This window comes from Hypanus sabinus, chromosome 31, assembly GCF_030144855.1.
Source record: "Hypanus sabinus isolate sHypSab1 chromosome 31, sHypSab1.hap1, whole genome shotgun sequence".
Classification (NCBI taxonomy): domain Eukaryota; kingdom Metazoa; phylum Chordata; class Chondrichthyes; order Myliobatiformes; family Dasyatidae; genus Hypanus; species Hypanus sabinus.
The window spans coordinates 3,417,039-3,434,491 of NC_082736.1; the positions used below are offsets into that span (position 1 = coordinate 3,417,039).

At 47.4% G+C, this 17,453-nt stretch overlaps 1 protein-coding gene across 3 annotated transcripts in view; it reads left to right on the forward strand.

Moving 5' to 3' along the window:
* Positions 1–7,101, forward strand: part of LOC132383649 (membrane-anchored junction protein) — a 91,389-nt gene extending 84,288 nt beyond the window's left edge. For all 3 annotated transcript variants that reach the window (XM_059954844.1, XM_059954845.1, XM_059954843.1), the window contains exon 11: positions 5,118–7,101. In XM_059954844.1, coding sequence (XP_059810827.1) covers positions 5,118–5,166 — 49 coding nt within the window. In that variant the 3' untranslated portion in view covers positions 5,167–7,101. The remainder of the gene's footprint in view (positions 1–5,117) is intronic.
* The last annotated feature ends 10,352 nt before the right edge of the window (positions 7,102–17,453 follow it).

Genomic DNA, 17,453 nt, shown 5'->3' on the forward strand with positions numbered 1-17,453 from the left:
TCTCATGTAGATAGGGTGGTGAAGAGGGCTTTTGGAACGCTGGCCTTTATAAATCAAAGCATTGAGTACAGAAGTTGGGATGTAATGCTAAAGTTGTACAAGGCATTGGTAAGGCCAAATTTGGAATATTGTGTGCAGTTCTGGTCACCGAATTATAGGAAAGATATCAATAAATTAGAGAGAGTGCAGAGATGATTTACTAGGATGTTACCTGGGTTTCAGCAATTAAGTTACAGAGAAAGGTTGAACAAGTTAGGTCTCTATTCATTGGAGCGTAGAAGGTTGAGGGGGGATTTGATCGAGGTATTTAAAATTTTGAGAGGGATAGATAGGGTTGACGTGAACAGGCTGTTTTCATTGAGAGTAGGGGAGATTCAAACTAGAGGACATGATTTGAGAGTTAGGGGGCAGAAGTTTAAGGGAAACACGAGGGGGTATTTCTTTACTCAAAGAGTGATAGTGTGTGGAATGAGCTTCCTGTAGAAGTAGTAGAGGCCAGTTCAGTTGTGTCATTTAAGGTAAAATTGGATAGGTATATGGACAGGAAAGGAGTGGAGGGTTATGGGCTGAGTGCGGGTAGGTGGGACTAGGTGAGATTAAGGGTTCGGCATGGACTAGGAGGGCCAAGATGGCCTGTTTCCGTGCTGTGATTGTTATATGGTTATATGGTTATTCTTTCATGTCCTTTATTCTTGCTCTTCACATACTTGTAGAATTCCTTGGAGTTTTCCTTAATTCTGCCCACCAAGGCCTTCTCATGGCCCCTTTTGGCTCTCCTAATGTCCTTTTTAAGCTCCTTCCTGTTAGCCTTATAATCTTCTAGATTTCTAACATTACCGAGCTCTCTGAACCTTTTGTAAGCTTTTCTTTTCTTCTTGACTAGATTTATTACAGCCTTTGTACACCACTGTTCCTGTACCCTACCATAACTTCCCTGTTTCATTGGAACATACCCATACAGAACTCCACACAAATATCCCCTGAATATTTGCCACATTTCTTCTGCACTTTTCCTTGAGAACATCTGTTTCCAATTTAAGCCAATTTCCTGCCTGATAGCCTCATAATTCCCCTTACTCCAATTAAACACTTTTCTAACTTGTCTGTTCCTATCTCTCTCCAATGCTATTGTAAAGAAGACAGAATTATGATCCACATCTCCAAAATACTCTCCCACTGAGAGATCTGACACCTGACCAGGTTCATTTCCAATACCAAATTGAGTACAGCATCTCCTCTTGTAGGCTTATCTACATATTGTATCAAAAAACCTTCCTGAACACACCTAACAGACTTCACCCCATCTAAACCCCTCGCTCCAGGGAGATGCCAATTGATATTTGGGAAATTAAAACCCCCATCACAACAACTCTTATTATTACGCCTTTCCAGGATCTGTTCCCTATCAGCTCCTCAATATCCCTGTTACTATTAGGCAGCCTATAAAAAACACCCAGTAAAGTTATTGACTCCTTCCTGGTCCTAACCTCCTCCCACAGAGACTCCGTGTTGACAATCCCTCCATGGGACAGGGGAATCATAGTTGGGAGAGGGGAGGGAGCGGGAAGCACCAGAGAGACATTCTGTAATGATCAGTAAACCAATTATCTTGCCTGGTTTCTCAGGGCTGGGTGTGTCTGCACCTGTGTCCTCCCCCCCGCCCTTGACACACCTTCACTACCACCTGTCCCACACCTCCTGCAGTGTCTCTCTGGTGCTTCCCACTCCCCCCCATCCTTCTCCCTTCCCCTTTTCCCAACCTAATTCCCCTCTCCCTGCCCCCTTCCCACTCTCAGTCCACAATAGAGACCCAGATCAGAATCAGGCAAAGCGCTCCCCACCATTGAGCACATCTGCATGAAACACTGTCGCAGGAAAGCAGCATCCATCATCAGAGACCCCCACGACCCAGGACATGCTCTCTTCTCACTGCTGCCATTGGGAAGGAGGTTCAGGAGCCTCAGGACCCACACCACCAGGTTCAGGAACAGTTATTACCCCTCAACCATCAGGCTCCTGAACCAGTGAGGAGAACCTCAACTCTGAACTGATTCCATCGGGAAGGAGGTACAGGAGCCTCAGGCCCCACACCACCACGTTCAGGAACAGTTATTACCCCTCAACCATCAGGGTCCTGAACCAGTGAGGATAACCTCAACTCTGAACTGATTCCATCAGGAAGGAGGTACAGGAGCCTCAGGACCCACACCACCAGGTTCAGGAACAGTTATTACCCCTCAACCATCGGGCTCCTGAACCAGTGAGGATAACCTCAACTCTGAACTCATTCCATCGGGAAGGAGGTACAGGAGCCTCAGGACCCACACCACCAGGTTCAGGAACAGTTATTACCCCTCAACCATCAGGCTCCTGAACCAGTGAGGATAACCTCAACTCTGAACTGATTCCATCAGGAAGGAGGTACGGGAGCCTCAGGTCCCACACCACCAGGTTCAGGAACAATTATTACCCCTCAACCATCAGGCTCCTGAACCAGTGAGGAGAACCTCAACTCTGAACTGATTCCATCGGGAAGGAGGTACAGGAGCCTCAGGTCCCACACCACCAGGTTCAGGAACAGTTATTACCCCTCAACCATCAGGCTCCTGAACCAGTGAGGATAACCTCAACTCTGAACTGATTCCATCGGGAAGGAGGTACAGGAGCCTCAGGTCCCACACCACCAGGTTCAGGAACAGTTATTACCCCTCAACCATCAGGCTCCTGAACCAGTGAGGATAACCTCAACTCTGAACTGATTCCATTGGGAAGGAGGTACAGGAGCCTCAGGTCCCACACCACCAGGTTCAGGAACAGTTATTACCCCTCAACCATCAGGCTCCTGAACCAAAGGGGATAACTTCACTCAACTTCACTTGCCCCATCACTGAAATGTTCCCACAACCTAGGGACTCACTTTCAAGGACTCATGTTCTCAATATTTATTGCTTATTTGTTTATTTATTCTCAGTTTACGCAGAGGAAATTTGCAGCGATATTAAGGACCTGAGCAGCAGGGAAGAGTTGAATAGGTTAGGACTTTGTTCCCTGGAGCGTAGGAGAATGAGGGAATAGACTGGGTAAATGCAACCAGGCTCTTTCCACTCAGGCTTACAACTAGAGGTCATGGATTAAGGGTGAAAGGTGAAATATTTAAGGGGAACCTGCGAGGGATCTTCTTCACTGGTGAGAATGTGGAATGAGCTGGTGGATGTGGAATCGATTTCAACATTTAAGAGAAGTTTGGATGGGGAAGGGTATGGCCCGGGTTCAGGTCAATGAGACTGGGCAGGTTAAAGGTGGGGCACAGTCATTTGCACTCATCCTGCTTTATTCTCCCCTCATTCCCACCGAGGAGGTTGACAACCATGTCAATCATGTCTGTGCTAAGTCCCAGCGTGAATGGTTACGGGGAGAATCGGACTGAGAGGGAAATGGATCAGCCATGATGAAACAGAGTGCCCTAGTTTTGCTCTTATTTTTTATGACCTTATTTGTAAATTGGGGGACCGCTTTGTCAAGCACCTCTGCTCCATCCAGCAAAAGCTGAATTTCCCCGTGGCCAACCATGTTAATTCCTCTCTGCGTTCTGGTTCCGACATGTTGGTCCGTGGCTTCCTGTTTTGCCACGATGAGGCCTCTCTCAGGGTGGAGGGACAACTCCTCATATTCCCTCCAACCTGATGGGATGAATATCGATTTCTCCCCCTCCCCCACTGTAGCCTCTTACCTCCTCTCTCCTGCCTAAGGTTCCTCGAAGCATCGACTGTTTATTCATTTCCACAGATGCTGCCTGATCTGCTGAGCTCCTCCAGCATTTTGTGTGTATTTCCCATGAACGATCCCCAGATTCTACCCTTCCCCCACACACAGAGGGGCAATTGTTTGGTTTGGCAGGGTGGAGATGCCTCTCTACCAAAGGAGGTGCAAGGCACTCCTTCCCCCCGCCGGCCTGCAGGTCACCCTCGGGCAAGGTGTAGCTCCTGCTTAGCCCCCGATCAGGGTGAGGTGAAGCCGTGGGAGCAGGTGGTGGACGGTCGTGCGAGCAGCCAGTGCAGATCACAAGTCCTGGTTACGTGACCATTGATGCCAGGCAGACAGTCTCTGAAGAGTATTGATAACGGCTGGGGTCACCCGTCTTGTAAAGACACGGCCCAGAAGGCAATGGAAAACCACTCCTGTAGAAAAAATTGCCAAGAACAATCATGGAAAGACCACGATCGCCCACGTCATACGACATGACACGTAATGAACCAACAAACGTTACCAGTTACACGATTGAATCTGCAGATGCTGGAAATAAATAAAAACACAAAATGCTGGCAGAACTCAGCAGGCCAGACAGCATCTATGGGAGGAGGGAGTGACGACGTTTCGGGCCGAAACCCTTCATCAGGGGTGAAGTAACATGGGATGGTCAATGGGGGATAAGAAGTGGGGGGAGGGATGAGGTAGAGAGCTAGGAAGTGATAGGCTGGAGGGAAATGGGCTAGGGGGAAGGTGGAGAATTATGGGAAATAAAAGAGAAAGAAAGGTAGGGCTGGGGGGAGATTATAGTGAGGGGGGAGAAAAGAGAACCAGACTGAAATAATCGGGAGATAAGGTATTGTTCCATCGACCTGCGTGTGGCCTCATCTTGACGGTAGAGGAGGCCATGGGACAGACATGTCGGAGTGGGAGTGGTCTGTGGAATTGAAGTGAGCGCCGGTGTTCGGCGAAACGGTCTCCCAGTCTGCGGCGGGTCTCCCCAATGTGTAAATGGCCCCATCGGGAGCACCGGATACGGTATATCACCCCAGTTGACTCGCAGGTGAAGTGGTGCCTCACCTGAAAGGGCCTGGGATGGTGGTGAGGGAAGAAGTGTGGGGGCAGGTGTAGCACTTCTTCCGTTTGCACGGATGAGTGCCCGGAGGGAGGTTGGTGGGGAGGGATGGGGGGTATGAATGGACAAGGGAGTAGCGTAGGGAGCGATCCCTGCAGAAAGCCGAGAGTGGGGGGGAGGAGAAGATGTGGCTGGTGGTGGGATCACGTAGGAGGTGGCGGAAGTCACGGAGGGTTATACGTTGACAGTTAACAGTGAACGTTAACAGTTCTGTTTGCTGCTTTTCTACTTGCAGCGCCTTCCTCCCATTCCGCGTGATTTTTGGCACAAGGCGACCACAATAGCAGCTGCCACCTCCGAGGCGTGAGGATCGAGGTGCAACCGAAGCAGGGCTTCAGATGTCTGCTTGAACACTGACTGTTTGCATTGTTTCAGGACAGTTAGCTCAGCCAGGTTTCTTTCAAAATGCATTTGGAAATATTGTAAGTATGATTCAGGGTTATTGAATTGGAACGTTACTGTGAGCAGAAGTGATCTCTGTCCGTCTTTGTTATTTTTTTTGTGAGTGTATTTGAGAAATAGTTTTGCTGTGACTGTCAAACAGATGAGTATAGTTAAACCCAGCTCTCTTCCAGCACCCCCTTCCCTGGCACTCATGTCCCTTTGCAACCATGGTACTGGTCAGGAACCTATTCTGATCCACCTCCCCCGCCCCCCCCCCCCCCCCGCTTCCATGGCTAGAGGCTGGTTGACCCCCTCCTTTCTTTGACCTAGGGGTGCTTAGGTCTACACGACTACGCTAGAGGTCTTTTTGCTGCCCTAGCTCTGATCGAACCTGTGGTTTCACTGTTCATTTCATGCTGAGAGAGTTTCCCATCTTGTTAAAATGTCATTTTGGTGAAGCATGTGGCTGATATAAAGCTGGTGTTGCCTTCTGTGTCGTTTGTTGTATAATAAATAAACCTGTTTGGAGGACACTCGTATCTCAGCCCTCCCTCCTGAACTACCAAAGCACTCCACCCCCTGACTTCACACAGAGCTGCAAAGTCACGTTCACTGTCATATGCACAAAACCACAAGGAGCAACGTCACTCAGCAGCCACTTTAGTAGCTGCACCTCATCTGAGTGTGATTAACAGCACGTTACAGGCCCTTCAGCCCACAATGTTGTGCTGACCACGTACCCCACTCTAGAGATGGCGTAGAATTTCCCTAATGTATAGCCCTCTATTTTTCTGTGCTACATGAACCTATCTAAGAGGCTCTTAAAAGACCCTATTGTATCTGCTTCCACCACTGTCGCTGGGCAGTACATTCCACGCACCCACCTCTCTGTGTAGAAAACTTACCCTGACATCCCCTCAGTATCTACTTCCAAGCACCTTAAAACCATGCCCCCTCGTGTTAGCCTCTGTCTATCCACACGATCAATGCCTCTCATCACCTTATACACCTCTCTTCTCACTGTATATTTATTGGGAATTTGGTGTGGTAGCACTATCGCCCGGTAGCACTCACGACAGTGATGAAATACTTTGAGAGGGTGGTCATGACTAGACTGAACTCCTGCCTCAGCAAGGACCTGGACCCATTGCAATCACCACAATAGGTCAATGGCAGACGCAATCTCAGTGTCTCTCCACATGGCTTTAGATCACCTGGACAGCACAAACACCTTCATCAGGATGCTGTTCATCAACTGTAGCTCAGCATTTAATCCATAATTCCCACAATCCTGATTGAGAAGTTGCAGAACCTGGGCCTCTGTACCTCCCTCTGCATTTGTATCCTCCACTTCCTAACCGGAAGACCACAATCTGTGCTGGTTGGTGATAACATATCCTCTTTGCTGACGATCAACACTGGTGCACCTCGGGTGTGTGCTTAGCCCACTGCTCTACTCACACATGATTGTGTGGCTAGGCATAGCTCAAATACCATCTATAAATTAGCTGACGATACAATCATTGTTGGTGGAATCTCAGGTGGTGATGAGAGGGTGTACAAGAGTGAGATATGCCAACTAGTGGAACGGTGCTGCAGCAACAACCTGGAACTCAATGTCTGTAAGACGAAAGAACTGTTTGTGGACTTCAGGAATGGTAAGATTAAGGAACACAAACCAATCCTCATAGAGTGGAGAGAGCGAGCAGTTTCAACTTCTTGGGTGTCAAGATCTCTGAGGACTTAACCTGGTCTCAACCTATCGATGTAGTTATAAAGAAGACAAGACAATGGCTATACTTCATTAGGAGTTTGAGGAGATTTGGCATGTCAACAAATACACTCAGAACCTATTATAGATGTACCGTGGAGAGTATTCTGACAGGCTGCATCACTGTTTGGTATGGAGGAGCTACTGCACAGGACCGAAAGAAGCTGCAGATGGTTGTAAATCTAGTCAGCTCCATATTGGGTACTAGCCTACAAAGTACCCAGGACATCTTCAGGGAGCGGTGTCTCAGAAAGGCAGCGTCCATTGTGACGTGCAAAAGAAAGTACCAGCATTCAACATTTATAAAGAATAAAAAATGATACAAGAATAAAGTTAGTTAAAGGATGGAACTGGAATAAATTGTGCATCAATATCATAGAAGATTGTTGCAGCAAGGTAGCGTAATGGTTACCACAATGCGTATCAGTACCTATTCATCCTTTTCCTGTAACTCAGGTCCTCAAATCCCAGTAATATCCTTGTAACTTTACTCTGCACTCTTTCAATCTTATTGATATCTCTCCTGTAGGTAGGTGACAATACTCACCAACGTCTTATGCAACCTCAACATAACACCCCATCTCCTGTATTCAATACTTTGATTTATGAAGCCCAATGCGCCAAAAGCTCTTATCTGCCTGTGACATGACCTGTATTCTCAGATCCCTCTCATTTATTTTCCTACCCTGGTTTGTCCTTAACCTCCTAAGAAAGCAAGGACTTTCCAGTGCTGGAACTTATTCAGACTTCACCGTTTAAACTCCTTTGTGCGTTAGTAGCAAAAGATGTGTGTGCGCATGCACACCTTAGAGGGAACAATACTGCTGCCGCAAAAAATCAAAACAAATTTCCTGACGTGTGTGAGTGATGATAAACCTGATTCTGATCTGGGTCTCTATTGTGGACTGAGAGTGGGAAGGGGACAGGGAGAGGGGAATCATGGTTGGGAAAAGGGGAAGGGAGAGGGGAGGGAGCGGGAAGCACCAGAGAGACATTCTGTAATGATCAATAAACCAATTGTTTGGAATCAAATGACCTTGCCTGGAGTCTCAGAGTTTTGCACAATACTGTACACCTTACGGGTTCTGCGGTGACACTACTTACCCAGCCTCGGCGGTGGACATGCAAGACCCCTGCTGATCTTGGTGTTATTCCCAGTGTTGATCACTGGGGTAGAGCAGGCAGTGATCAACAGGAGGGATGTTCACACGTTTTTCATGCCCCAAGAACCTTGCCCTAAGTGTGGTATACACACATGTCAGATGATGGAGGCTGTTTCCAAACTGGTCCATGAGACACTTCTCCTGATCCAAGTGTTCTCCGGTAACTCTCCACCACCCTGTCAGTGCTTGCAATTCCTTAACTTTGATAACGTGGCAGATTACATAGACACTTTACCGATCGGATTCAATTCAGACCACTGTCTGTATGGAGTTTGTATGTTCTCTCCATGACCATGGGCTCCATTTTCCTCCCACATCCCAAGGTTTAGTTAGTAAGTCAAGGCTTTGGCACTACCTCCCAAACCCACAAGACCGTAAGATATTGGAGCAGAATTAGGCCATTCGGCCCATTAAAGTCTGCTCCGCCATTCAATCATGGGCTGATCCAATTCTTCCTGTCATCCACACTCCCCTGCCTTCTCCCCATACCCTTTGATGTCCTGTGAATCAAGAACCTTAAATACACCCAATGACTTGGGCTCCACAGCCACTCACGGCAACAAATTCCACAGATTTACCACCCTCTGACTAAAGTAATTTCTCTGCATCTCTGTTCTAAATGGACATCCTTCAATCCTGAAGTCTTACCCTCTTGTCCTAGAATCCCCTACCATGGGAAATAACTTTGCCATATCTAATCTCTTCAGTCCTTTTAACATTTGGAATGTTTCTATGAGATCCCTCGTTCGCCTGAACTCCAGGGAATGCAGCCCAAGAGCTGCCAGACATTCCTCATACGGGAACCCTTTCATTCCTGGAAGTCCTGCCACCAGCAGACAGTTCATGAGCCCCCACACAAGGAAGGCTCCCTTTCCCAACCCGTACAGGTGGCACAGAAGCATAGTGGTTAGCACAATGCTTTACAGGAATGACCCAGTGGGATTAGATTGCTGTCCCTGTCTATAAGGAGCTTGTGCATTTTTCCTGTGGGTTTCCTCCAGTGCTGCAGTTTCCTCCCACATCCCGAAGAGTTACAGTTAGTGAGTTGGTTTGCTACGTTGGTGCTGATAATTACGCTCAGCACTATCCTCACTGATTTGATTTGACACAAGCAACACATTTCACTGGCTGTTTCAATGAATGTGTGAAAAATAAACATGAGAGGTTCTGCGGAGGCTGGAAATCCAGAGCAACACGTACGAATTGTGGGTCAGGCAGTATCTATAGAGGGAAATAAATGGTCAATGTTTTGGGATGAGACACTTCATCATGAGAAATAAAACTAATCTGTCCAATTTTCTACAAACTGCTTGCTTCCTTTCCCATGATTAAAAAAGGACGGTTAAAATAGAATTGGTCAATTGGAGATGTTCCTCAGGACAACCCCAGGACACAAAATGAATGGAAAATCTCCTTAGACATCTCTACTGTATGCTTGTAAACAGCTGAAGTGGATGGGTTAGTGTGTCTTTATCCAGGTGGTTAACTGAAACAGGGTAACGTGGCATTGAGAGTGAAGTATGCTGCCTGAGTTTCAAAATTAGCATCCATCCTTCATCTGTAGAAGTTGGTCAAACTAAAACTTTGACGAACTTCTATGGATGTGTGGTGGAGAGTATACTGAATGGCTGCATCACAAACTGGAATGGAAACACCAATTCCTTTGAATGGAAAATCCTGCAAAAAGTAGTGGATTCGGCCCAGTCCATCACGGGTAAAACCCTCCCCACATTGAGCACATCTACATGAAACACTGTCACAGGATGGCAGTGTCCATCATCAGAGACACCACCACCCAGGACCTGCTCTCTTCTCGCTGCTGCCATCAGGAAAGAGGTACAGGAGCCTCAGGTCCCACACCACCAGGTTCAGGAACAGTTATTACCCTCAACCATCAGGCTCCTGAACCAGTGAGGATAACCTCAACTCTGAACTGATTCCATCGGGAAGGAGGTACAGGAGCCTCGGGTCCCACACCACCAGGTTCAGGAACAGTTATTACCCCTCAACCATCAGGCTCCTGAACCAGTGAGGATAACCTCAACTCTGAACTGATTCCATCGGGAAGGAGGTACAGGAGCCTCGGGTCCCACACCACCAGGTTCAGGAACAGTTATTACCCCTCAACCATCAGGCTCCTGAACCAGTGAGGATAACCTCAACTCTGAACTGATTCCATCGGGAAGGAGGTACAGGAGCCTCGGGTCCCACACCACCAGGTTCAGGAACAGTTATTACCCCTCAACCATCAGGCTCCTGAACCAGTGAGGATAACCTCAACTCTGATCTGATTCCATCGGGAAGGAGGTACAGGAGCCTCAGGTCCCACACCACCAGGTTCAGGAACAGTTATTACCCTCAACCATCAGGCTCCTGAACCAGTGAGGATAACCTCAACTCTGAACTGATTCCATCGGGAAGGAGGTACAGGAGCCTCAGGTCCCACACCACCAGGTTCAGGAACAGTTATTACCCCTCAACCATCAGGCCCTTGAACCAGAGGTAGCCTCTAAGAGCATCTTAACATCAGTGCATGGTATTGAGAACTGTCCTCCATGAGAGAATGGTGCCTAATCCACACACAGGGGCCACCCTGATGATTTGATGCACTATGGCCTGTATTTTCCTAAACCAAACCTCGTGTCAATGTTCAGCACGGATGTGATGGGCCGAAGGGCCTGATCCCATGCCATATCTCTCTATGACAGAGTGGTCTCCTTTGACCAACAGCCCATGCATGTGACCAGACTCTCTCTCCCTCCAACACCAGTGCACTCTGCCCATGATCTCAACAGACAACAGGTACAGGAGTAGGCCATTCGGCCCTATGAACCAGCACCGCCATTCACTGTGCTCATGGCTGATCATCCACAATCAGTACCCCATTCCTGCCTTCTCCCCATATCCCTTGACTCCGCTATCTTTAAGAGCTCTATCTAACTCTTTCTCGAAAGCATCCAGAGAATTGGTCTCCACTGCCTTCTGAGGCAGAGCATTCCACAGATCCACAACTCTCTGGGTGAAAAAGTTTTTCCTCAGCTCCAAATTTCCCTCATTTTCCAAATGGCCTGCCCCTTATTCTTAAATTGTGGCCTCTGGTTCTGGACTCCCCCAACATAGGGAACATGTTTCCTGCCTCTAGTGTGTCCAATCCCTTGATAATTTGGGGAGACCCGCCGCAGACTGGGAGACCGTTTCGCCGAACACCGGCGCTCGGTCCTCCAGCAGTGGCAGGATCTCCCTGTGGCCACACACTTCAATTCCACAGACCACTCCCACTCCGACATGTCTGTCCATGGCCTCCTCTACCGTCAAGATGAGGCCACACGCAGGTCGATGGAGCGATACCTTATCTTCCGCCTAGGTAGCCTCCTACCTGCCGGCATGAACATCCAATTCACAGACATCCGTTGATACCCCTGCCCCCCCCTTACCCCCATCCCTATCTATTATTTTAGTCTGGTTCTCTTTCTCTCTTTTCTCCCCCCTCACTATAATCTCCCCCCAGCCCTACCTTTCTTTCTCTTTTATTTCCCATAATCCTCCACCTTCCCCCCTAGCCCATTTCCCTCCAGCCTATCACTTCCTAGCTCTCTACTTTATCCCTCCCCCCACTTCTTAACCCCCCTCAACCATCCCATGTTACTTCACCCCTGATGAAGGGTTTTGGCCCGAAACATCGTCGCTACCTCCTCCCATAGATGCCGTCTGGCCTGCTGAGTTCTGCCAGCATTTCGTGTTCTTATTGTTTTCCCTTGATAATCTTTTATGTTTCAATCAGATCCCCTCTCATCCTTCTAAATTCCAGTGTATACAAGCCCAGTCACTCCAATCTTTCCACATATGACAGTCTTGCCATCCTGGGAATTAACCTCATAAACCTACCTGCACTCCCTCAATAGCAAGAATGTCCTTCCTCAAATTTGGAGACCAAAACTGCACACAATACTCCAGGTGGGGTCTCACCAGGGCCCTGTACAACTGCAGAAGGACCTCTTTGCTCCTATACTCAACTCCCCTTGTTATGAAGGCCAACACGCCATTAGCTTTCTTCACTGCCTGCTGTACCTGCATGCTTACTTTCAGTGACTGATGAACAAGGACACCTAGATCTCATTGTACTTCCCCTTTTCCTAACTTGACACCATTCAGATAGTAATCTGCCTTCCTGTTCTTGCCACCAAAGTGGATAACCTCACATTTATCCACATTAAACTGCATCTGCCATGCATCTGCCCACTCACCCAACCTGTCCAAATTACCCTGCATTCTCCTAACATCCTCATATTTCACACTGCCACCAAGCCTTGTGCCATCTGCAAATTTGCTAATGTTACTTTTAATCCCTTCATCTAAATCATTAATGTATATTGTAAATAGCTGCGGTCCCAGCACCGAGCCTTGTGGTACCCCACTAGTCACTGCCTGCGGTTCTGAAAGGGACCCATTAATCTCCTGTCTGTCAACCAATTTTCTATCCATGTCAGTACCCTACCTCCAATACCATGTGCTCTAATTTTGCCTACTAATCTCCTATGTGGGACCTTATCAAAGGCTTTCTGTAAGTCCAGGTACACTACATCCACTGGCTCTCCCTTGTCCATTTTCATAGTTACATCCTGAAAAAATTCCAGAAGATTAGTCAAGCATGATTTCCCCTTCGTAGATCCATGCTGACTCAGACCGATCCTGTTACTGCTACCCAAATGTGTCGCTATTTCATCTTTTATAATCGACTCCAGCATCTTCCCTACCACTGATGTCAGGCTAACTGGTCTATAATTCCCTGTTTTCTCTCTCCCTCTTTTCTTAAAAAGTGGGACAACATTAGCTATCCTCCAATCCTCAGGAACTGTTCCTGAATCTATAGAATATTGGAAAATGATTACCAATGCATCTACGACTTCTAGAGCCAGCTCCTTAAGTACCCCGGAATGCAGACCATCAGGCCCTGGGGATTTATTGGCCTTCAGTCCCATCAGTCTACCCAACACCATTTTCTGCCTAATGTGAATTTCCTTCAGTTCCTCCGTTACCCTAGGTCCTCTGGCCAATATTACATCTGGGGGATTGTTTGTGTCTTCCCTAGTGAAGACAGATCCAAAGTACCTGTTCAACTCATCTGCCATTTCCTTTTTCCCCATAATAAATTCATCCGTTTCTGTCTTCAAGGGCCCAACTTTGGTCTTAATTATTTTTTTTCCTCTTTACATACCTAAAGAAGCTTTTACTATCCTCCTTTATATTCTTGGCTAGCTTACCTTCGTACCTCATATTTTCTCCCTGTGTTGCCTTTTTAGTTATCTTCTGTTGCTTTTTAAAAGTTTCCCATTCCTCCGGCTTCCCACTCATCTTTGCTATGTTATACTTCTCTTTTATTTTTATACTGTCCTTGAATTCCCTTGTCAGCCACGGTCGTCCCCTACTCCCCTTAGAATCTTTCTTCCTCTTTGGAATGAACTGATCCTGCACCTTCTGTATTATTCCCAGAAATACCTGTCATTGTTGTTCCACTGTCATCCCTGCTAGGGTATCCTTCCATTCAACTTTGGCCAGCTCCTTCCTCATGGCTCCATAATCTCCTTTGTTTAACTGTAATACTCACAATTCCGAGTTTCCCTTCTCCCTCTCAAATTGTAGGTTAAAACTTATCATATTATGGTCACCACCTCCTAATGGCTCCTTTACCTCGAGTCCCCTGATCAAATCCGGTTCATTGCACAACAGTAAATCTGGAATTGCCTTCTCCCTGGTAGGCTCCAGCACAAGCTGTTCTAAGAATCCATCTCGGAGGCACTCCACAAACTCCCTTTCTTGGGCTCCAGTACCATCCTGATTCTCTCAGTCTACCTGCATGTTGGAATAACCGTAGCATTGCCTTTGTGACATGCCAATTTTAACACTTGATTCAACTTGCACCCTATATCCAGGCTGCTATTTGGGGACCTGTAGATAACTCCCATTTGGGTCTTTTTGCCCTTACAATTTCTCAGTTCTATCCATACTGACTCTACATGTCCTGATTCTATGTCACCCCTCGCAAGGGACTGAATTTCATTCCTCACCAACAGAACCACCCCACCCCCTCTGCCCACCTGTCTGGCCTTTTGATAGGACGTATACCTTTAATATTTATTTCCCAGCACTGGTCCCCTTGCAGCCATGTCTCTGTTATTCCTACAACATCATACTTGCCAATTTCCAAATGAGCCTTAAGCTCATCCACTTTATTTCTTATACTTCATGCATTCATATATAATACTTTTTATCCATTACTCCCCTTGCTTCTCACATGGTCCCTATTGCACTTAGCCATACTCTCCAATCCCTTCCTGAGCTTTCTGCCCCGTCAATTCTGTTGTCTTTCTTAACTTTTCTTATTCTCCCTTTTTCCCTTTAACTCCACCCTTATATTTCCAGTTTGTCTCCTCCCCCTCCCCACTTATTAGTTTAAACACACCAATGTAGCAGTGGCAAACCTGCCTGCCAGAATGTTGGATTCCCACCCCCCCCCCCCCCATTAAGGTGCAACCCATCCCTTTTGAACAATTCATCCTTACCCCAAACCAGATCCCAGTGGTCTCAGAATCTAAATCCCTGCTTCCCGCACCAGCTCCTCAGCCACACATTCAGATCCCTTATCTCCCTGTTCCTGCCCTCTCCAGCACAAGGAACTGGAAGTAAACCAGAGATAACCACCCTGGAAGTCCTGCTTTTCAGCCTTCTTGTTCTCCCCGTGACCGCATGGATTTCCTCATGATGATCCGGTTTCTGCCCACGTATGGGTTAGAGTTTGTGAGTGTTGGCCAAGCTATGTTGGCAGCAGATGTCAGGCAACGATTGCGGACTGCACCCCACTCGATCCTCGTTGATTTGGTTTGACAGCAAACAATGCATTTCACTGCATGTCTCAATGTCTGTGTGAGATATAAAGCTAAATTTTTTTAATCGCAAGCTGGAAATGTGACCCTCTCCTTTCATTGTCTTCAGGTCCATGTCCCGGACCTCTATCCTTACCTCAGCAGATCAAGGTCCCTCACACTATCCTCACAGGGGTATCTAGGCGTGGGGAACGTCCACATCCTGGGAGCGAGTACTTGGAAATCCACCCGGTCACACTGAAATAATGCACTGCCCAAGCTCTTGCAGAGAGACAGTTGCCAGCATCTCTCTCACCACAGTCAAACCCTGACAATGCCAAAACACTCAGCAGGTCAGGCAGCCTCTGTGGGGAGAGAAACAGCACCAATGTTCCAGCTTGAAGAGCTTTCATGCCCGCTCAGAGGTCTTTCTGTCTCCCTCCCGCAGACCTGGCAAAGGGTCTCGGTCCGAAACTTCGACTGTTTACTCCTCTCTCCATAGAGCTTCTCCGGCAGCTTGTGTGTGCAGACTTGAGCAGTTCTATGGTCTTCTTTTAAATTTCCGGCACCTGCAGTTTGTGCGGCCTCCTTCGGCCAGAACGCTGCATCCCAGCTATCTATGTGATACACAAGCCAGGGCAGGACGATACGGAGAGCAAGCTGATCAGGAACCTGTATCGATAAAAAGCTAACATTAGTGATATAGCATTCAAATCTAAGCATTCTAACTAGAATATATACCAAGTGTATTTAGCAGTCAAACTAACTTAGCGTTCCAATCAGCGAAGTTAGTGTACTTAAGCGGTTAACAAACCGTCATTCCCTGTGGCTCACTCCCTCAGGCTAACAGCTAAGTCCAAGAATGAATGTGTAACTGTAATTTGCTTCTACCACACCCCAAGCTGTTACTGTAATGACTGGACCACAAAATGCAGTACAGACAGAAAATAGATACTTGGCCCCTACAGACCAAAAAAAATAACATAGGTACCAACCCAGGTTAATTTGCCACCACTGTCTATAAGGAGTGTGGTGAACTACATATACCTGTCTGGACAAGCCCCCCCTGCTGACTGCTCCTGTGGCTCGTCCCACAGACCCCGGTATAAAGGCGATTGGAGGCACTGCTCCTCCCTCAGTCTCCAGGATGTTGTGTGGTGGTCTCTTGCTACTAATCGTGGTCTCTTGCAGCTAATAAAAGCCTATCGTTTGCCTCCCGTCTCCGAGAGTTATCGATGGTGCATCAAGGAGCGTGTACATTCTCCCTGTGGGTCTTCGTTGGGGGCCCTTGTTTCCTCCCACATCTGAAAGATGCATGAGTTAGTAAGTTAATGGGTCACTTGGGTGGCACAGGCCCTTTTGGGCCTGAAGGGGCTGTTACTGTGTTGTATCTCTAAATAAACAAAATTAAATTATCCCGACCTTTTATCCAAGTCCTTCTGTAGACTCTCTGTTCCTCAACACCACATGCCCCTGCCATCAATTCTGTCACCCAGGTCATTAACATATCACATGAAAAGTGGTGTTTAACACTGACCCCTAGGGTACGCCACTAATCACCGGCAGCCAACCAGGAAAGGTCCTCCCATTCCTTGCTTTCTGTCAGTCAGCCAATCTCCTATAACACCTGCTTGCCCCTCTTCCTCCTCGATTCACCGCCTGATACCCCACCTTTCCATCTCTTTGTGAGGCACATGGGACAGCAACCTTCACTGGGCCCAGGTCCCAGATATCTACAGGACAAGTGCACACCTTTGTTCAAGAAGGGCCCCAAGACTGGTGAGTGTTACACCCATGCTAGGGCATTTTTTGGCTACCTTTAGAGAGATAGGATTAATCTGTGCTCGGAGAGGCTGGAATTGATTAGGATATTCAGAATGGTATCATAAGAGAAGATTCCATTTGATTAATCAGATTGATCTTTAATCATATTGACTCGGTGATTAACATAGTCTACGTGACTACCTTTGACAAAGTCCCACACGGGGGGCTGGTCTTGAAAGGCCCTTGTGATCCAGGTAATCTAGCAGATTGGATCTGAAGTGGTGTTGGTGATGGAAGGGAGATGCTGAATGCAGAGTATTGATTTTATGATTGGAAACCTATGGTTTAAGGATTGGTGATAGGGCTCTCAGTTGATTATAGACAATAATAATCTGGATGTGAATGGAGTTGGTATTGATGGCTGGTTCTTCGCTTGCGAAGATCAGGAGTCCTCAGGAACACCAGCACGATCGTCGGTGACTGTCAAGGCTAATTCTGGATCTGCAGACTCTGGACCGGAGGAGACACGGGAACTTGGGTAGTAGGGTCCTTCCCGTACCTCCTCTTCTCCTCAGCAGTCGCTCTTCTGGATTCCTCAGAATTTTGGAATTGATATTAGCTAGTTTGCA